General features: G+C 40.3%; 1 protein-coding gene across 11 annotated transcripts in view; it reads right to left on the bottom strand.

The window, feature by feature from the left end:
- LOC116048903 (ankyrin-1-like) overlaps positions 1 to 22,359 on the bottom strand; it is a 93,396-nt gene that overhangs the window by 4,903 nt on the left and 66,134 nt on the right. For 4 of the 11 annotated variants that reach the window (XR_004896729.1, XM_035998992.1, XM_035998995.1 and 1 more), the window contains 19 exons: positions 21,140 to 21,263; positions 20,782 to 20,845; positions 20,303 to 20,415; positions 18,340 to 18,564; positions 17,552 to 17,706; positions 17,096 to 17,307; positions 14,241 to 14,445; positions 13,946 to 14,042; positions 13,617 to 13,845; positions 13,026 to 13,154; positions 11,315 to 11,434; positions 10,225 to 10,309; positions 8,958 to 9,032; positions 8,731 to 8,862; positions 8,306 to 8,464; positions 7,364 to 7,435; positions 1,211 to 1,862; positions 812 to 1,082; positions 374 to 445 (listed from right to left, as the gene is read on the bottom strand). Coding sequence is in view for 10 of the 11 variants with exons in the window: in XM_035998992.1 (XP_035854885.1) it covers positions 374 to 445; positions 812 to 1,082; positions 1,211 to 1,862; positions 7,364 to 7,435; positions 8,306 to 8,464; positions 8,731 to 8,862; positions 8,958 to 9,032; positions 10,225 to 10,309; positions 11,315 to 11,434; positions 13,026 to 13,154; positions 13,617 to 13,845; positions 13,946 to 14,042; positions 14,241 to 14,445; positions 17,096 to 17,307; positions 17,552 to 17,706; positions 18,340 to 18,564; positions 20,303 to 20,415; positions 20,782 to 20,845; positions 21,140 to 21,263 (3,191 nt within the window). In the remaining variant the exon portion in view is untranslated. Of the gene's footprint in view, positions 1 to 373; positions 446 to 811; positions 1,083 to 1,210; positions 1,863 to 7,363; positions 7,436 to 8,305; positions 8,465 to 8,730; positions 8,863 to 8,957; positions 9,033 to 10,224; positions 10,310 to 11,314; positions 11,435 to 13,025; positions 13,155 to 13,616; positions 13,846 to 13,945; positions 14,043 to 14,240; positions 14,446 to 17,095; positions 17,308 to 17,551; positions 17,707 to 18,339; positions 18,565 to 20,302; positions 20,416 to 20,781; positions 20,846 to 21,139; positions 21,264 to 22,359 lie in introns of those variants that run through there. The other 7 variants (XM_031298203.2, XM_035999004.1, XM_035998998.1 and 4 more) reach the window with 6 other exon arrangements.

Here is a 22,359-nt window from a genome sequence, read left to right as displayed (position 1 = left end):
ACCAGAGCAGAAAACTAACGTGTCTGTCCGTCGGCCAGCCACTGTGGCTCGCTGCAGTCCCAAAATACCAACAACAAACGATGACAATGATGATGGCAATGTCTCACTTTTCTACTAAACACTCATTTTGTACAACTATGTCTTGCAGTTTTTGATATATGGATGTCTAATTTCTTAATTTTTAGAATCCAAATTATCATTAACTCAGAATTCATTGTGGGTCTGTTGACAAAATGCTTTTAACCAACACTACTGTTAATTTCCCACCCTTTGTGCCAGGCTATGTGACTAATTCACAGTCATTTGCTTGGGGTTAACAGTGTTTATGTGTGAATATGACTCAGTGTAAATAATGAAAACACAACTGACTCACCTTTCTGGCAAGCACGCGTCCGTGTTCATCAACAAACTGCGCCTCAGCAGCATAGTCCTCTTTCTCCTCTCTCTGTGCAAGAATAACACAATTTACATGTGAACAGCAATTCATAGTACTCATTTTGCACGGCAATATTTTTTTGGCAATCAGAAATGTGAAACAAAACCAAAAAGTATTGGACATGGCAGATATTCCCCAATGTGTTGCATCACACAACACATAATTCTGGTTGCATTCTGTGACTTCATCAAAATAATCGATTTTGATGCTTGTTGAGTTCTTAAGTGAGACTAAATTTGTTGATGGTCGTGAGCAAAAAAAGAATCACATTGAATATGTCATTGAATCAGATAATTTAAAAAAAAAAACGTAAAGGGATGGACAAAGGTGTTCCCCCTCCAGGCGCAGGAAGCAGCGGGTGGTCGGCAACCTGACCTGGCCCCGCCTCTGCTCCTGTTCCCAAGCACGTTGGCCCGCCTCCTGGTGAGAGAAGCCCAGCCCCTTGTCAAAGGGTTGCGTGCCCTGCAGGAGGCGCCCACGCAGCACATGAGAGTAACCCGTGTCACACACCGGAGTCAGCAGAGCCTCCTGGGCCACGCGCAAGCCTGGCACTCTGCCGTCACGTCCTGATGACACCGAGCCCACCCAGCCCTGCAGGGAGTCCTTGTCCGGTAAGTAGGGTTGAAATGCTCCGCCTCCCACCACCCTGGAGAGCAAAATCCAAATAAAGCAAAAGGAGAGAGAGAAAAAGAAAGTTTTGTTGCCATTTTGAGTACAGACAGTTGAAAACAACCAACAACGTGGTCAGTTTGACTACAGTTATAACCGACGTACTGGTTGTCGCCATTGTGCTCCGGAGCCCGACTCAGTCCCGACACCTCACACCGCTGGGCATACACCTGCTGGCCTGCAACAACAGAAATCCCTTCCACTGAACCCAACCCTACACCTCCACCTCCTCCTTTTGTTCCTCCTCCTGCTGCGAGGACCTCCCCTCTCCTCCCATCCAACCTCTGACCTCCCAGCTGGCCGTTTAGGTTGACCTTAGGAACGGCGCCACTGGCTCTCACCCTGTCCCATTCTGCCAGTACAGTTGCTGGCTCCTGTGGCGCCTCCTCCTCCTCAACCTCCCCTCCTTCCTCATCCTCCTCCTCCTCCAGCTCCATGATGGAGCCACTGGCCCCACTGGCTGTACTGCCCGGGCGACCCAAGCTGCAGGGAAGGGAGAGCGTGGCGCCCTCGGAGTCATCAGCCCGACTGCTGCCCTCTAGTGACGAGTCCTCCACTGTGACCAACGAGGGGCTGACCCCTGCTGGCCACACCTGAACGTCCGACATCTCCATTAATGTGTCTTCCTCGGTGGTGGCGATGGGGGCACACTCGAGGCTGGAGACTTCCTGCCAGTAGGGCTCTGCGCCCAGCGGGGAGGGCAAACTGTACTGCATGGAGGCCGGGGACAGCAGCTCGTCCTGCACCAGCCCATAACCTGAGGGAAGACAGGGGCGAGACAAGAGAAAGACTAACACCACACAGGCATAGCCAGGGGGAGGATGAGGAGGTGGTGGATCGACTGTTTCTCCATCCCATGAGGAAACAGTGGGGCTCAGCCCTGTCCCAATATACCAACAAAGAGACTAGAGTCTGTCTTTATAAAGCCACTAATTTAGGATTGAGATATCCTTCAATCGATTTCATTCAAGTTGAGAAGCAAGATATATTGAACCAGCAATCTGACTCCAATAAATCCCAGGCAGAATGTTTTGTACTACTTTCAGTTTGAAAGATAGAGCACAAGAACAATACTGGTCTTTCACTCTGAAATCAGCTTCCTTTTTCTTTCTAATGTTGTTTTGTCTGACGGTTGATGTTTGTGGGTTTGACCCAAGCACTTTACGTTATTGTCATTGGGACACAGCAATAAGAGTGAGGTGAGGGTCAACGGGGTTTGGTGTATCACCCATTATCTATGAGGTGAATGGTGCAAGGCTCTGTGTAAGAAAGTGAATCTGCAGAACATACACTGTGTTCCTTGATAAGGGACAAAAGGTGAGCTAGATTTATCCAGCATACTGATTGCGGGGTTGGCACGATATAACTGTATCATTAGTACCATCTGAGAAAAGTATTCCAATTTGATTTTAGTATTCTGATTGAAACTGGAGTTCATAAAGAGGGTGATTGGCAAAAATGTTGACAAAAGCTGTTGCATTTACATACAGCCAATAATGAAATTACACTATTTAAAGGAAGTGCTGCACATTTGAAATATGGCCATCACAAATATGCATGTTCTACTTTGGCGGGGTGCTGTAGTTTGTTAGGAGTGAGAAAACGATATCCCAGCAGCTGTGACACAAATACCAAAGCTGTAACAAAATTATCGTTCCAACCCTTGTCCCACCTTCCTGATTGGGAGTCAGCAGCATCTTGCAGATTCTGCAGAGGAAAATGCAAGTTACTGTTGCTCTTGCATTGTCATGCATTTATGTGTGTCTGCATCCCAAGCATCCAAATAAAGTTCATTGCGCACACACACACACACACACACACACACACACACACACACACACTCTTAAATCACATACACACATTAGACAGACCTTTAATCTTTGAAAAGTTTTTTTGTAATTGACTTTTCCTGTTAATGAAGGCAGTTTACATTATTACATTTCATTCTAAACTGACGGGGTCATTTTTAAAAACGTACCTGGTTCAGCGTGTGTGATCTTGTGTTATTCTGCTGAGCCTTAGCAACCCTGCCTGAGATTCAGGACTTAATTGATTGTAATTAAATAAACTACATTATTCGGCTAACAAACAATAGTCAAACAACCTTTATATCATTAAATCTAGAATTACACTTTATATAGTAAGCAATGTATAAACAAAATACTTTTTACACACTGTTGGCTGCTTGACAATACATTTTTGTTCTACTTTGAGTCCATTATCGAGACGTCATTCATTGCAACAACACTAGCAAAGTATGCAGAGGCACATTATATTCAGTGATCATTTTTTAAAATTATTTTTCTATTAATTTCAGGGCAAAACAAATATGTGTGTGTAATCATTATATTATAATTCACATTCACATCAAAAATTATATTTATATTTTTGATTTATAGTGCATGCAGTATAACAACAGCTTTGTTATATGAGTTTGAATGTCATTTAGGTTAGGTAGTCTTTTGATACGTTCTTAAGATATGCAATAAGTCTTTCCACAACAGTTTTTTATTTCTTTAGTTCACTTTTTAGAATTTGATTCAGTGGTATTTTCATGCATTAGCTATTATCAAAGTCTAACATGGTTAAATGTCTAACTATTAAAAGTAAATTTAGGTATTCAGTATTTAAACTAATATACTTATAATATATGTGTGTTCTTTGGTGATATTTGAAGACAGTAATACTCTCACAGTTTTCTACATGTGACCGGTTTAGATTGGGGATTGCATGATTACTCTTAAGTAAAGAAATTTCATAAATTGTTGCATCAATGAGTTCAGATGAATGAAATCAGGTGAAATTGATCAGTAAAGGAGTACTTCACCCAAGACCAGAGTTAGGATGCGTTCACACTGTTCTGCTTTAGAGCCCAAATCCACTTTGGAGTGCAAGTTTTCAATGAACAGCAAGGTGTGATGTCACCTTGTGTATCAAGCTCATAGGTTAAAACCACAAACATCTGAAACTAAACACAGGCTTTATAGTAGCTTGGCTGAGATGGGGCTTTCAAGGAGCAACCCAAGGTGTAACGTCCCTATTGTATTGATTGAACTTCTCCTAACCAGGCCCAGACAGAGAAAAGGGAATTTGTTTGTACGAATCAATTAGTTACAGCTCATGTGTCTGATGACTATTGTGTCACTCTGAGGCAGTACATCAACTATAGCTATCAACTATATAGGAAGTTTACACTTCCATTTATTTGAAAAGATTTTTTTTGTACTTTGATCATGGTTGTGAATTAATATGATTAGGCTTAAGAATATAATCCCAAGGGATGCTCTCTGTGCATTTACAGTATGGAAACTGCCGTAATGTAGAACTATGGAATCAGAAAGGAAGAGGTATCGCTACCTGGTTACTGTGCATGATTAACCCTATAGTTAAGCATAGCAACTAGATCCTCAGAGAGGTTTGGTTATTATTATTATTTTTTTAGAAAAGCTGACACAACGCAGAAACAACTGATGGTGTATTTATCCAGTAAGTCACTGCTATGGGAAGAAAATGATTACGTGAAACAATATAGCAGAATCTACCTTACCTGACCTGCCCAAACATGCATTTTCTATTCTCAGATTTTAAATGCTTCCAGGTCAAATTAATAAATACAGATACGTTTACCTGCACCTGTTCTACCATAATCAAATTCACGTAGCAAATCAGATTTTTGTAACTAAACAAAATGGAATCAATAACAACTCTAACCAGTAAAAAAAAAGTATGTATTAAAGGGTGAAATACCTCTTTACTGTATAAGCAATTATCTCTGAGATGTTGTACTAATGGACATAAATGTGAGCATGTGTGTGTTTCTGGGATGGTACAGGGCCGGGGTGATGAGATGTGGCGTCAGAATGAGGTGAACAGGGGGTAATGAGTCAGAATTAGAATGAGAGTTAGAATGAGTTAGATGGATCTGGGTTAGCCTTTCCCTTCCCTCCTGCTATTTTAACACAAACACACACACACACAAACACACACACACACACACACAGGTGTCAAAGGCACAGCATGTAGTGAAGCACAAATAAACTCCACAGAAATTATCATGGTACAAGAAAACAAACAGACCAAAAACAAAGGCAGCACACTGCACAGCACGCTATTCACTTCACCACCGTACACGCACACACATATATACACACAATACTGCACTCATATTAACATATAGATGAGGACACACACTTTTGGCTCACAGGTGGGCCTCAAATGCACAGAAATAATCAAACACACCTAAACACACCTCACAGCAATATCACTGCTGGCAGATAACATTCAGACAATGTTAACAGTTAGTCCGTCATCAGACTTGGGCAAAACATAGGTTACGAAAATCGAATTAAATATCTAGATTTAGATTGATTTTAATTTCAAAATTTGAGTAAAAGAATATATATATATATATATATATACACACACACAGGATACAGTATATATATATTAAGAGAAAAAGGTGTCAAAACTAGACCCAATGTATAACGTCCTATAAAGACCATACTGAGTCCCATTTATCGAACACTAAGAATAATTTACACAGTTAGTAATTTTGCCCATGAATAAAAGACATCATGTCACAGCAACATTGTACATTGAACATTATGTGCTACGCAGCAGCTGACCATGTGTTACAGCGTAGCATTTAACAACACACCATTTATTTTACAGGTAATGAAAAAAAACAAATATTTATTTGTTAATATAGCATTAAAAAAAAGACTGAGATACACCCACTGAACAGAGAAAATATTTTACACTGTGAAGAAAACTTCGTACATTAAAAGCATGCCATGCACATAAAGATGTCAGAATCAAAAACAGCAAACTTCATTTGGTTCGAGAGGAAACTCCTCACTCACACGTCCAGACAAACATTGTCTGGAGTAGACCTGGGTTGAAATATATTTTAAGATATTGTTTTAAACTGAGCATACTTTATCTTGCAAGGCATTTCAAACACTGCAAAAACAAGATATAATATTCATTCATATAAAATCCTTGCCAGCTGAACTAAACCAAACGTTATATTCTTGACTTTCTCTGAATGCTAACAAATTTAGTTACAATTAACTACAGCCCAGGTCTGAAAACACACTCACACACAAACTATCACACACACACACACACACACACACACACACACACACACACACACACACACACACACACACACACACACACACACACACACAGACACACAAACAGATACTGTAACAGCAAAGCATGCGGCATGCACATGCACAAACTGTAGTACAGACACAGAGCTGGATTGAGAGAGGAGGAGAGGGTCCCCGCTCGACTGAACGAGGGAGGAGCGCGGGAAAACAAGATGACAAGAGAAGGAGGAGGCCCAGAGGTCAACATGAGGTCATATGAGGTCAGAGGTCGGACAGGAAGAGCTGTGAGGAGGAAGAGCAGGAGAGGGGAGGAGGAGGAGCAGGGCGGCTGGCCAGCAGATATGACATGTCATAGGTTCAGAGACAGACTGAAAGTAGGACGGAGAGAGGTTGTCCTGAGCAAAAGACACAATTTCGAGACCGCTAGAACATTGCAGTTATGTTACAATGTCTGCTGTCAATCAAGCTTAGTCTGAAGTAAAATTCTGTCTTGTTCTCAAGAAAAGAAAGACAAAGATAGAAAAAAAGAAAATAGAAAGAAAGAAAGAAATAGACAGAAAGAAAACACGGAGGGACAGAAACAAGGTATGAAGGCCCAGAGCACACTATCATGTGTACTAGCGCCATTTTTGACTAGTGTATCCATCCCAGACACAGATGTATGCACACACACACACACACACACACACACACACACACACACGCATGTATGTGTGCACACACTCAACAGACACACGTATACACATGTAATCCAAACATCTTTAAACATCCTTAATTGAAAATCAGAAACTACCCATGTATTGAGTTTTTTCTTATCCGGCCTTTAAATATTTCAGTTACTTTAAAAATCCTGTCAGTAATAGCATTAGGGAGTTATCCTCGTTTCTCATATGAAGTAAGAAGAATAAGAACTGTCATGTTTAGGGCTCAAGTATGAGGTGTGAAAAACTGAAAATAAATGACTTGTGCCCTAGTGAGGCGGTGGTAGTGCATGCTGCAAAAGGCCGGGTTCATGGTGGGAGAATGACACCATTCCTCAGACCTCAAAAACATCATCTGAGATTCATCATCATCATCATCATCATCATCATGTCATGAGCAGCAAACCACCATGCAGCCCGAGTTCCCTTCAACTTACCCCTTCTGAAAAACGGGGGTCTAATAACTCGTGGCTTGTGCACTAGGCGTGGTCGCCTTGTGTCCGTGACCTCTTGTGGAGCAACAGAAACAAGGTAAAATGGCTGTTACCCAGACTCAAGGGAAGCAGGGAGGTTTTCAGAGGTGGAAAGTAAACGAGTAAACAGCTCACCTTATTGAGCCGAAGAATTTTGTCTCAGATTTTTCGTAGTGCTGACTTTATCAGCAGTGGTGACCAATACATTTGTTTACAAAATGAAGCGTTTGAGTAAATAAATCCTGGGGGCATAATTGTGAAATGGAATCACAGTGATTTTTAAGCAACGTGGAGAGGTTATTTGTTCTAGTGAATAAATATTCATAATCATATTGAATATTCTTGTAATAATCAGTAGTTTTTTTTCATATTATTTCAACCATTAAATTCCTATTCCTTATGAACATATATACTGTATCTGCAAATTTGACCAAGTACACCAAATACTGTACTTGGCAATAAAGAACCTGAGCCTCTGATTAACTTTACTTTACAAATTCTGCTTAAGCAGGACATTTCTTTAAACTTTCCATTTCTGATCGTTACAGATCATCATAATCAGTCTTGCCATGAATATACTGAGTATTTATTCCATATTAATTTCATTTCATAATCAAAACTTTAATAACAATCCAAACTTTTGCCATTTATCTTACATATCTTGAATGCGGAATCATTTCCATTCTTAAAACAAATGGATTCATAAGTTGCAATAGAAAAAAAGTGAAATTATCTAATCTTGGTGATAGATTAGCTTTAAATTAACTAGGTGTTGAGACTAAATACAAGAGTTAGCAGTCTACAGTTTAAATGTAGCGGGGTAATTCGCTGTTCATTGATATGAATGACTATTGATTTGAATATTGCATGTCTCGTGTGATGTTTGATGTGTTTATGGCGTCTTACCATTGAGGACACTGGGGGACAGCAGGGTGGAGTCGCGGCTGCCTAGTCGACAGGCACCCTCCTCTGGATAACCTGGGACTGGCTGTGGAGCCTGACCCTCTAGAGATGTTACAATGTCTGCACGGTCAATGTTTTTCAGAGCCGTGTACAAGCTCTCCACTGAGAGGGAAACACACGGAGGGGAAGTGGGAGACAGAAAACGAAGAGATGTAGACCAATAAGTAAGTATGTGTATGAGGACAGGGAAGTCAAGAAAGATCGGAACACAGAGAGCATTCACTTTGTGCTGCCATTGATAAAAAACAAACAATCCAGCAGCAAATAACATCTGTGACTTACAGCAGTTTGTATGTACTGATAAATGAATACTACAGTATTGAAGTAGCTAACATTACATTAGCGATATACAGTAGTGTCTGACTTACTCTTGGCTCTTTTGCCTTCTCTGCTGGCCCACAGGTTGAGCAGGGCAGAGCTTTGGTCCAGCAGGGAGTTGGGATTCTCCACACGGATCCTGTTGATGTCGTCCACACTAAACTGAAGCTCCCGTGCCAACTCTAACAGACAGACAGTCAAAGTAGATATAAAGATACGTACAAAAGCAGACAGATATCGTAGATACATAGCTTGTTTTGTTTTTTATATTACTAACCTGCCCAGCTCAAACCCAGCTGTTCAGATATGATGTTGATCTTGATCTCAGTTCTCTCCATGGCATTGACTGTGGCTAAAATGAAAAAAAGATAAAAACAGCCACATTAGAGAAAACTAGCTGGCATGCCAGCAGTGTCAACAAGAGAAATAAGAGTACATTTACTGAATTGTACTCATAACGCTAATTAAGATTTATAAATAAATAAATAAATAGAGTAAGTTTAAGTCACAATTTATTTGGACAGCCGAGTTGATATTTAAGTGACTATAATTTGGGACTTAGTGGACAGATAATATCAACTTTGGACCATCCAAATGTGTGTTATTGACAAATACTCAAATACTGCAGATAGTTGCTATTCGATTCTTAAAATTTCCTTTTTTGTTTCAATAAATCTTCTGTCCTTAAAGACTTGACATTAACTTAAGTTGCTATTAAATGTGTTAATAGCAATACTTACCTTGACAAAAAGGATTGCTCTGTTGAAGGAAATAAGCAATACCCTTTGGGTTTTGTCTAAATAGTCTTCAGGGTTAACACACCATATGGGCAGGGGAGGTTAGAATTTGGGGTTCATTCAGGTGCTAGTCCCACCAATCAAAGTAGCATTCAGTAACCATTTCAGAGGGACTGAGGTGCAATATAGCAGCACTGTGTGATAGACAGAAAAGGCCTTTCTTCTTCAACCCACCACCCGCCATCAGCAATGTTTAAACCAACCAGAATGGCCATCTTGACTGCATACTTTTACCACAGGCCAATCAATATAAGGGCTCCTCTGTCTAGCTCCACTGCGAGGTCCTGCCCATTCCCAGTGCTAAGCTACAGTGCTAATGCTAACAGTGTCTGCAGCCATGCCATTGGAAATCGCAGTGGAGACACTAGCGCCATGCAAACCAATCACAGAAGTCATTCATCTAGTGTCATAGCTAACGGGACACTCAACACAGAAAAGACTAATTTGCCATGTGCCATGGTGCCATTTTGGATCAAGTTGGGGACGGCTGCTAATCTTTTGGTCACACAATCAATATGATTTCCTCTAACTGCACTGCAAAGAACTCTGGGACATACTGTAGAGCAGTGCATTGCATTCAAGGCTTGGTCTTTGTGCCATGCGTGCACGAGAAACAGGTAAGGGAAAATAGAGATGGCAGAGTGGGAAGCAAAGGGTTGTGGGTAAAGGGGCGGTGCAACATTCAGTGCCCATCTCCAATGTGTATAAATCAGGAGAGGGCTGAAGGCCAGGCAGGGTAGGACTCACCCACACCAGGCTCGTTCAGTGCACTATAGCGCTCCCTCAGGGCGAGGGGGGTTAAGGTTCGCCTGCGCTCCTCACTTCCAACAACCTAATAAAAAAAAATAAAAACAAAAAAAAAAATAACATTATCATTTAATTATAATTATTGTCTTAAGTGTCATTCATGTAGCACTTTTTAATAGTTTAACACCCACTGTTTGTCCCGCAGGACATAAGCACTATAGAAAAAAGCTTTGGCTGAAACATTAGACAAATATGAGCATGTAATATATGTATCAAAAGGTTGGACTTTCATCTTTTTGGTTATTGTGGTCATTTTCAAACAGAGTGCTCTGTGGTAACAGGACGTTCAATGCACAGCAGAGTATACAAGTGAAACCGTAGAAATATAGAATCTCCCTACCTTTAAAGCAGTCTAACAAGGCAAAAAATGCATGGGAACTAAACTCATCGAAAGGATCTAACGATCAAAAATAGTCCATCTGTTTTCATTTAGGTGGACCACCCCGATAAGGGGGAGGTGTTTAATGGGTAAAGCAGTGCTGCATATTGTTTTATTATTTATTTCTCCAAACATAATTTGAATTGCATGTATAATGGTATTTGTTGAATGAATGAAATTTACTTTAACAATCACCTTGTGTTAGTTTTGTTAAATTGAAAATGTACTGTATGTATGCAGTACTGGCATTTTGCCACTTTGCAAAAAAAAATCTTTAGTTTATTTAAAATCAGAGATAGATTAATATTGTACACGATTTCAACCTAGGATAATATTCAGCATTTCAAATATTGGACAAGCCACATTATCAAATGAGTTTCTCCATTAGTAATAAGTGGAATATACAGTATGGCCTTACTGTCCTCTAGCCAATTAGGTGTGGAAGTAATGGCTGAAGAAATCCCACCTCAGATATCACACTTTGTAAGTGAGACATTATAGCCAATGTAGCTATTGTGTTATACTTTACAGAAAAACTAACCACTTACTTAAAGAATGTCACAACCTCTGTCTTATCAAGCAGATGGAAGTCTAGGGAAATTCAAGAACAAAAGTTTGCTTGTTGGGAGGTGTTTGCCAGCAAGTTCTTACCTTGACACAGGGTGGCATGGTTATGTTCAGGTTACACAGTACGTGCTGTGTGTCCTCGTACTTGGTGCACTTCCGCAGAAAGGACAAAAACCCAGCGGCCTCCTTGTTGCTATCTCGGACCTAACATAGAGAAATGACGGGCAGAGAGGAGAAAAAAAAGAAAGAAAGAAAGAAAGAAAGAAAGAAGGATATGGACAGATAAAATGAAGGAAAAGACAAAACCAGATGGAGGAATGGAACAGAGAAGGGTGAAAAAAAGGAGTAAGCAAAGAGAGACGGAGCAAGAAACGAGGTGAAAGAAAGGGACAGGGAAGGAGACAGAGCATGTAAGAAAAGAAGAGAATGAAACAGAGTGAGAGAGAGGAGGAGGAGGAGGAAGAAAAACAGATCAAAACGGGTATTAGATCCCTCCACAATGCCTTGAACATGTGGCGCAGTAACATGGGACGAGAAGCAGGGGGAAACAGGGATGGAAGCAGTCCACAGGCAGGCGAGAGGGAGAGATTTACCTGCACACTTTACCTGGACGTCTGTCAGACCAGACAGTTACAGAGTGACCATGAGAGAAAGAAAGAGAGACAGTGAGACAGGCACGTACAGACACGCAAGGCCGCAAGAAGGAAGGCAGGCAAAGAAAGTGAGGGAGTCACAGGACATGCAAACAATTACCCAAGAGAGTCGACAGGTAGATAGGTAAATTGTTTGTTGCTTGGCTACACCATAACGAAAATATATTTATCAAAGTAGTCATCTAGCTGATACTGAACAGTAGTGTGTCACACTGACAGACACACATACACAGAAGCACACTGATAGACAAATATATAGATTATCAAATAACATGAACAAACCAATGTAAACACAATACATTACATGAATATGATAACGGATATGAATAGACATGACAAAGCACACACAGTGTGAAAACAGACTTAGAAGTTATCTGTGCAAGAAAGGGGGTTTCAACAACATCGATACAATGCAGGAGGTAAAAAAAAGACAACAAAATAACTTTTATGATCAGAAAGAAGGACTACTTTTACGGTGAATTATCTGTAACCAAAGGGACACACTTAAAAAACTGTGCACCATTACATACTAGGGAGGTGTTTGTTATTACACATTCAATTGAAATAGAAAAGTAACCACACACATCATGGACACATTTGTTTAACTTGTCATTTGTTTAAAAAGAATGATTTGCCAAACATGATTTGACTAACACACACACAAAGAAGAATGGACTGACTGACATACACAGATCAATAAATGTATCAATATATTAAAAATCCTCAATAATAATGATCTATTTTTGTTTTCTTAACCTTAAAATTAGACTTAATGATTGAGTAAAATGACGTGATTATGTATTCTAGTTTCACTGTTTATCAGGTGTATTTTACTTTCCTGGTGTGGTGTTGCTGAATAAGATCACAGCGCTGTACTGTTATCTAAACCTTTACATGCTAATGGTGAGACAAACTGTGAGACTGCCTGATAGAAATGACAGTGAAAAGCACACAAAACCACCCGGATGAACAGGTTTTTTGTTCATCAGCAGGTGGGTGCTCCAGAGGGAAACTGACTAATTGGTAAGAGGACGCCTGACCACACTGAATATGAACAACTGAACCAACAAAACCACAGTACTGTATGAATACGTAGCGAGTGATAGAAAAGCAGGCATTTGAACAGCGGAATAGAGACAGACCTTGACAGAGACAGGAAGCCTGTTATCTCTGAAGGCCTGGAAACTGAAGCTGCGAGGCTGCTGGGTGGCCTTCCTGATGGGCACGAGGTTTCCAGAACACTCCAAGTGCAGCGGCATGCCCTCCATCAGCTGCGGAAAGTTTCACAAAATGGTAAGGGTGAGAAGATAAATAAGAATAGCAATGGAGTATGAGAAATATTTGAGCCTGGTAAAACATCGGAGTGGATCGATATCATGAGACACAAACTCCTACTCCTCTGTACTGCAGAGAACGCTCTACTTGTAGGATCATGCCTCCCAAGATGGAGAAGTTTTGAGAGCAATGCCAGCAATGGTGTTAGCCTTCTTTCTTTTCATCATGCTTTTCTTGCATTGCATCTTCTAATGTATATCCTTAGTATGACTCTAGTGTAGTCACAATTACATATATATTATATAAAGTATTCTTTAGAAACAAGAGCCAATTGTTTCAAAGTGTGCATATCAATTTCTTTGTCACGTTCTAGTGACAAGATTAAGATTATATGCACTGTCTGGGTACTATGTTTGCGGTTGCCCTTCTGCAAAATGTTCCTTTGCCACTGTGCTGACCTCAATGTCACGACTGCGGGCCACTTCGGTGAAGTTTTCATGCAGCTCCAGTGTTTTGTCCATCTTGTCATCTGTCATGCAGTAACAACGCAAGCGTCCCTCACGTGCTTCATTCATCTTAGCAAAAATAACAAACTTGGCCATATATGGAACAGACATCAGCTCGCGGTACAGCAGATTGGCAAAGGTCACTGCTTCTGCCGTGCGTGGACAGTCTGTCAGCCAGAATCTGGACAAGGCAGGAGAAGAGAAATAAGAAGTGTGCAAGAGAGCAGGGAAGGAAAGCTGACTGGTAATGCATTCGTCTTGATTACCGCTGAGATGCTCACCTTGCAGAAACATTGGTGGTGAAGTTGGCACAGTTGTGGGCGTACATTAGCTTGGTGGTTCCGGTGATGTCCTCCCACTGGGCTGGTGCAGTGCCACCTGAGACACAACAACCGCACTCATTCATGCCCTGATATCCAAGGTAACAGATGCCTACATACACCCTTTTGCAGCACATATTATTATTTTATTATATAATAATCGAAAAAAATTGAAAAACAATACAAAAAGTTATTACTTTACAGAGAACACTGGCAAACTTCTTGTCTTTTGGTTTATCTTCAAAGTGGGCCCTACCAATGACACTGCAGAGGAGGCGCAAGCTGGTGGTGTCCCCCTCCCCAGCATCCCGAGGACTCTCCCGCCAGGATGGTGGCAAAGGGATGCGCAACCCGATTGGACGGTGAAATTTGCGTCTGCGTGGTTCAATGGTAACCACTGGGCTGAAGGTTGCTTGGTTACCAAGATGCCGAGTCAGCAGTTCATCAGGGATTGGCTGCGCCTGAGGTGGTGGTGGTGGGAGAAAAACTTATTAAAAAGCAGGATGCCAGACCGTTTAAAGGATATGAGGTTGAAGAAGGCTTGGTGTATAAAATAATAGTGAAAAATAAGCTCAAGCACAAACACAATATAAAAGATGCAGTAAGTATAGGTGAGCCAAAAGGATAGTACATAGGCAGGGATTAGAATTAAAGGGAGGGTACAGAAAGAAAACAGAGCAACACATGTGCAATAGACTGAAACATCAAACTCACAGCCATACTCACACATGCAACCAATTCATATTTCACACCTGACCCAACTCAGATCAGTGCATCAGCTCTGTCAGTGTGGCTCACAACTTAAATCAGGCAACTGAGGAGTGATGAATGGCTGGATAAAAGGAAAACATAAACAGAGCAGCATAAGGCAAAGCAAAACTCAGACCCATGCAATTTCCTTAAATAACATCAGTGCTGTGAAAAATCAGTGCTTTGACAAGGCAATGTAAACAATGTATGCTGAAGTGACCAAAAAAAACTGAAATGTGAACCCATAATCCTTTAATAATTTCTCTGTCATGAAGAACTAAACCAAGCAGAAGAGTTGGGTGAAAAGAGACAGTCAGCATGAGTGCCAAGTTCCCATATGTGTGTCTGTAGAGGTCTGGATGAGTGACAGTCAGCCACACATTTGCTAAAAGCTCCTGTTTGACAGGTCAAACACCATGTGTTACAAATGCTAATTTAGAAACGGGGGAGTATGGAAAGATAGGTTGAAATACTCCTCAGGCGTAGTTCTTGGCAACAATATGCAGGTTAATGTCTTGTAAAATCTTACGTTATTTTGTATTTTAAAGGCCCTAAAAAACCTATTTTCTTAATCAGTGTTTCTCAGTCAGGGTCATTTAGAACAGTTTTGGTTATATCACAAAAAGAGATTACTGCATTTCTGTTCTTTCCCTGGCTTTTCTCTATGGCTTGAAGTAAGCGGGGTGCAGTTAGAAAAAGGTGATGCCACATACTTTCTCGCACCAAGCGGAGTTTAGCAACATTCAAATCAAAACCTATTGAGTGGTTCTTGTTTATATTGCCAGCACTGACAGTAAAAGACAGCTTTTTAGTGTTAAACTCTAAATAGAAAATACCTAGCTGATTTCTTTGGCGTTCAGCCTTCTTCAGCTGCTTTGAAGTTGTTTTTTTTTTTATTTTATTTTTTTATCTTATTCTATTGAGAGTGTGCCAGATGCATTAAAGGCATTTTATATATATTTTTCTTAAAGACGAGTGCCTTGGTTTCTTCCTTGATGTCTATTGGATTTGTTCATGCCCCCTACCAAAGAGCATTGCCTTTTTATCACTAATATAAGTTCCAAGAAGCTCTCCAATCTCTTCCGTTCTTATATAAACATTGTTGCTGATGTAGTCATGAATATTTATTGTCACAGATACAAAATTAAAAACAAGTTTTAGGGACTTTAAACCTATGAAATAACCTGTATCTAATACGTAGAGGTTAATGTTTTACATCAAAAAGAACCATACCAGTGTTTTGAATACTTTAGCCATTTTCTATAACCATGCATATTTTACATTACTGCTGATTAGTGTCTAAGGCAGGGGTCACCAACCTTTTTGAAACTGAGAGCTACTTCATGGGTACTGAGTCATACGAAGGGCTACCAGTTTGATACGCTCTTCTGAAATAACAAATTTGCTCAGTTTGCCTTTAGTTATATATGATTATTAATGATTAATGATACTCATCTATGTGAAGACACTGATTACGTTAATGATTTCTCACAATAATTATCAACAATGACTTAACAAGGTGGGAAACAGATAATGTCAATATTCAATTTTCACTTTTAGAACAGGCCTGAGGGCTACTCATGTGGTCCTTGGGGGCTACCTGGTGCCCGCGGGCACCGTGTTGGTGACCCCTGGTCTAAGGCATATCATAGTGCTTTAGATTTTAAATATTTTCTTCTTATCTTTGAGGTAGTTGTTGGTTTTAGTTCAGTTTCAGCAAAAGCAGATTTGTTGTTCACTGTGATAAATTAACGAAAGCAAATGTTTACCGTAATTAAATATATAGAAACCAATGAGTATACTGTAAGAAATGTTATGCAGGAAAATGACATTTACATTTTCTACCACGATCACTATTTGCACTAAATAGGAAAAAACGTTGGATCAAAAGATATGGAATCAAAAACGGTTATACTCATAAAACAATTCATGAACTTCCTTCAAACATCAAGATTCACAGCAATAAGAGAATAAAGCATCTGTCTGCAGTCAACAGTACGCATTTTCTCTCAATGACTGACAGCACAACTCTTACATATTCAGGTTTGTCGAACAGTAAGAACATCAACTTCAGGATATGAAATCTGTCAAGTGTTAACTCCAAGAGACTGAAGGCAGCAAAAACTGGAATGCCACAAGTAAATACATTGGCATAGACCACTGAGTCACAGACTGAGAGTCAGTCATTTCTGAAAAACACCAGATTGTCTCTGTTGTACAAGCAAAATAAAAACACCCAGGCAATTATGAAAGATGTACAGGATCTGTCATATCATGTTTTTAAATCTGCAATTCCCTCCCCTCTTCATCGTTGCTGCTCATGCATAACGCTCTACTGCATGTCAGCTCTCCCCTTCTTACCTGCAGCCCCAGTCTCACTCTTTTGGTGACTGCCGTCTCAGGGAAGATGGCCTCGACATGGGGTACCAGCTTAGTGTTCAACCGGCCGCCCTCTGGACCGATCAGATCGCTCTCCTGCTGAATGCGGGAGACCACAGCGAAGTAGAGGGGGAAGTCAGTGGAGATGATCCGACGGATTCTCTTCTTCTCCAGCTCGTCTTGACTCTCCAAGTCTACGCACAAGAAACAGAGAAGAGGAAGACAGAGAAATAAGGTCAGAAATGGAAAAAGAGACACAGAGGGAACAATAAAGTGAGGAGGGTAAATAGAATGCAAGCTACACATTGTCCAGGGGAGGAAAAAAATGCTCTTCTGCATCAATGCTTAGACGACTTTCCTATTAAAAAGTATCTCCACTCTGTATCTCTAGGGTCATACATAAAGATTAAGACTGACATGCATTATCATCACACTGACCTTCATCCATGCCATTCAGAATAGTTTCCAACACTTCGTCACCATAGCGATTGCGATGTTCCTTCCAGACTGAGCCATTTTCGCTGCGGAGGACCACAAGCTCTCGGTCCCCTCGGCCCAGTGAGGCAAAGTGGGGGATTTCCACTATTACTGGCCTGTGAAATAAACAAAAAACCTTCATAAAAATCTGGATTAGAAATAGGTTCTTTAATCTTCTTTTATTCAAAACACGGAGCATGATGATTTAGTTTGAAAAATAAAACAAAATGAGGGGTGTGATATAAAAAAAACAGATTTTGTAACCTTATTAGAAAAAACAAAAAATATCCAATTTTGTTCTGTACCAATATTGTTGCTGGGATTATACCATGATTTACAGAATTATCCTGAGATAAACAGACATATTACTGTCCACTAGATGGCATAATATGGCAGAATTTATTTTCAAATGACAGAAAATATAGCACATTATTGTCATTATCTTACATAAATCCAGTGCAAGACATTCTTACTTCTAGTTTCTGTTTAAGTTGACAGTTAGCATGCATTAGCATGCGCATATAAACATCTTACAATGTAATGAAACTGAAAAATTGCGGTAGTAGAAATCACACAGACTAATTCCTATATTACCCACCAAAACATAAATATGATTTGCAGTTACTGCCAGATGCTACAAACATAAATGCACATATGGGCTAACACACAACACACAAAAGTATTTTTTTACGTGACGACCATAAAGTTGGCAAAATACAGTAAATAAACCAAGTACAAAGTTGACTGACCCAAGGAACTGCATACTTGATGGCCCTAGAGAGATGATACGGCTAGCAAGCCCCTCCCCCTCCACCAGCGGCGGAGGTGTGGTCAGTTTCTGAGGTTTGACCAAACGGCAGGTAATGCGTGTTGGTGCGGTGCAGGTTCGAGGAGGAATGATAACTCGCAGGCCGTGGTGTCTGCTGCCTCGCATGGAGCCGCCTCGGGCATCCACCATAAAACTCACCAAGAAGCTGAGGGTCAAACCGTGATACGATAATTAATCATCTTTAAACTTTGTTATCATTATCAAGATGCATTTAGCATTAAAAAAATTCTTCCACTGAATGAGACAGAAATTGATCTGGTCTCTGTCTGTTTCAGAGTGATTCATAAAGTAGAAAATCAATTCACTATGTGGTGCCCTTTTCATTTGATTGTCTTAATATGGCAGGGAAGGACAGGCCATCTGGAGTGACCACTAAGTGCAGCAAGAATGACATAATTAGACTTTAAAAAGAGCCCCATGCTGTTTGATCTTGCATTAAGGGAGTTTCATGCAAGTGTATGTGTGTGTGTGTGTGTGTGCGTGTGTGTGTGTGTGTGTCAGGGTGACTCTTCTCCTCTCATGAGTTCAATCCCTTCACTTTATATTCTGCTTTTTAAGTGCTGACTCATTGTGCTGTGCATAAATTATGATTAGGCAAATTGCTGCTTTATGAATTTGTACTACTAATAGTAAAATACCATTAATACATGGGTTTTATGCATTAACAATATAAACAAAGTGTAAACACATGGGCAGTTAAAATAGTTTATGATCCTCAACTGACCAACTTGTATCATTTATGTATCAAGCCATTTACAGTTTAAATCATGAGTTCAATTTAATAGAAAACAGAGCTATATGTGTAATAATGTTTTTGACATTTGCCAGCACTGTAGGGGGTTGGGTGTTCTGTATCTGTGTATCTGAGTATCTGTGGTTCAGTCTTGGCATCATTGATGTTTTGATGTCAAGTGATGTCACGACACCAACGATGATCAGTGATCATAAAAAGATTAAGGATGAATCTGCAAAGTGCATTCTCAATTGTGGAGTTTGTGAATATGCCTTCCCCCTTTAGAAATCTATGTTTTGTCATGACTAACATAGCAAATATTATATAATAAAAGCAAGACTTTTCAAGATTGTCTAATGCCCCCAATGAGACCCCTGTCCCTCACATACCATACATGTGAGTCTGAATTCTAAATTCAGAGTATTCTTTGACTGATTATCACATCTTTTCCCCTTTATTTCTGACAGCTAGAGCGAAGGAATGCGCTATCCCTTACATAGCGAATACCAGCTCCTTTGCTCCAGCCATCGGTTTGTGGCCCCTAGGGAGAGAACAAAACAATACACAAATACTGTTTTTACCTGCAGCCATTGCACTTCTAAACAAGGCTAGCAGGAGATGATGTACTCCATCCATGTATGGCACTTTAAGCCTTTGAGTGAGTGGTTGAGTGAGTGAGTGAGTGAGTGAGTGAGTGAGTGAGTGTGTGTGTGTGTGTGTGTGTGTGTGTGTGTGTGTGTGTGTGTGTGTGTGTGTGTGTGTGTGTGGTGTGTGTGTGTAGAAGCACTCTGTCATGACTTTCGTAGGAATATTTATACTTTAGACTATTTTTGATACTGTGATGATACCTGTTCTGATGTATTTGTCCTGTAAATCTGTTTTGCTGTAATGTCTTAACTGGAATGCTGAATCTCCCGCATCCACGACAAATTTACACTTGGGTATTAATAAAGAAACCTTCAACCTTATTCCATCTCCCTTGCCCTTGCATGTATTTTGTACTTTTTAAACACATTTGTGGTATATACTGGTAATCTCATTGAGTTTGCCCAACTCCCTTATTTATGATGAACCTGGCAAGCAGCATCAATCAATGACATAATTCAATAAAATGAGGATTAACATGCAGCAAAATGTTTTATTAGCTGACCCAGTGTGAATAGGGCTGGCCACAGGGCTAACGTTGTCTGAAGTCTCCGTAGCCGGGCTGCTCGGGATAAGAGAGTCTTCATCATACTCCTTTGGCAGGGGGATGGGGGTGTGCTGAGGTCAGAGAGGGAGAAAAAAAAGGCAGCGGGAAATTGAGAGGCAGTTAAATAACCATGACTGAAAATATTAAGACAGACAAAAGTAGGAGGGAATGACAGAGAAAAGATAGACAGAGAAAAGGAGAGGTGATAGAAAAAATACAGCACATTAAAGGAAGTGAGAAAATAGAGTGACAAACAGAAACAGGCAGAGAAGCAACCAGAAAAAGAAGAGACAATCTAATAGAAGAGACGGAGAAAATCAGAAACCAAAAGAGGAGTTAAAAATAAACGTTTCACAAATTAATACTTGTCTTTAATTGGATCAAACAAATGTTTACAAAATGTGATGCGCCCTCTAAACGTCATGAGCCAAGCTTACCTGATCCAGCAGTACAGTCTCTGGGGACACACAAGGGATCCTGGGAATGGCAGGAGAATATGGCCTACAGGAGAGGAAGTGAGAATAATGTAAGACAAGAAACAGCTGACTATTATTCTGCAACAAAAAATAATTTTATCTGATCCTTCTCATAATTTAAGATAGAGATACTGTAAAAGATCCATGCAAGCCATTAACCAAGTCAAGTAACTCACTCAATCCCAATTTGGGACATCTGTTATGTTTAGGTATTCTTGAAAATAACCCTAAGCCAGTACAAAACTCAGTTTTAATTGTCACCTGCAGGACCCCATTTACTGCAGCACAAATGCAGAAACGTGAGTACACAATGACTTACGTGGTACCCATGCCACCCTCAAAGTCTCTAAGGGTTTTCTTCGGGGAGAGGAAGTCATCGTCCTGGTCCTTGAAGTCATCAAGCTTCAAATAGCGGGCCCCGTCCATCCCGAGCAACTCGTCTCCTGTGGGAAAAATGGAGAAGTAAGAAAGGTGGAAAAGCAAAGAGGGGAAAAAAAAAAACGAAAACTAGCAAAGAACAGGTTGCACATAAAGAATTAAGAGAGAAAAGGACAAGACCAGGGGAAAACAGGGCAAAATGATGCTTAACTCTCAAGTTATTCCACTCAGTCGTACAATGTGAGTTTCTTAATTAAATCTGCCAATGGATTTCACCCTTTTCCCCCCCAATGCATTTTGACTTTTTTTTTCATTTTTCTATGAGTGACAGTATCTTGAACTGTGGTTCACCTTTCCACTTGAATCCAAATAATGCCACTTGATTTAATTCCCCAATAGACAATAGTGGTGATTGTTACACCACCATCCTTCGTATCCATTCATGAAAACCACAGAAGAATGGCAACAAAGCAATCTCAAATGTTTAGTCTAAGCAATGGAGTTAAACTAACAACAAACAGAGCCAATGGAAACCAAATGTGTGAAAGAAGGGGATTGGTAAGACAGTGAATATTAACACAGTTTAGGACACTGCATGGACGGCAAACTGCAAGGCATCTGGTGATAGCATTTTTAGTGAGCATGCCCATTACAGATGAAATCACATGTGGTGATGGTTGTTTCTGTGTAGGAGAAAATACCTCAATTATTAAGGAGGAATGATATTGAAATAATGATCATAACAACAATAGTAAACGATAAACAGCTTCACAAAACAGAGTTGGTCACAGACAATTAAACATCCATTAGTACAAGCTGTACAGGTAAACAAACCGAAAATGTTAAAGTGCTCATATTATGCTCATTTTCAGGTTCATAATTGTATTTAGAGGTTATATCAGAATAGGTTTACATGGTTTAATTTAAAAAAACACCATATTTTTGTTGTACTGCACATTGCTGCAGCTCCTCTTTTCACCCTGTGTGTTGAGCTCTCTGTTTTAGCTACAGAGTGAGGCATCACACTTCTGTTCCATCTTTGTTGGGAGTCGCACATGTGCAGTACCTAGGTAAGGACTACTAGCCAGTCAGAAGTAACGTAACGTGTGTTACAAAGTGACGCACGTTCGTCACGGAAGTAAAGGCTGGACTACAATAGAG

Source organism: Sander lucioperca, chromosome 1, assembly GCF_008315115.2.
Source record: "Sander lucioperca isolate FBNREF2018 chromosome 1, SLUC_FBN_1.2, whole genome shotgun sequence".
Classification (NCBI taxonomy): domain Eukaryota; kingdom Metazoa; phylum Chordata; class Actinopteri; order Perciformes; family Percidae; genus Sander; species Sander lucioperca.
The sequence above is the reverse complement of the archived record's forward strand: the minus strand, read 5'-3'. Positions and strand labels throughout refer to the sequence as shown.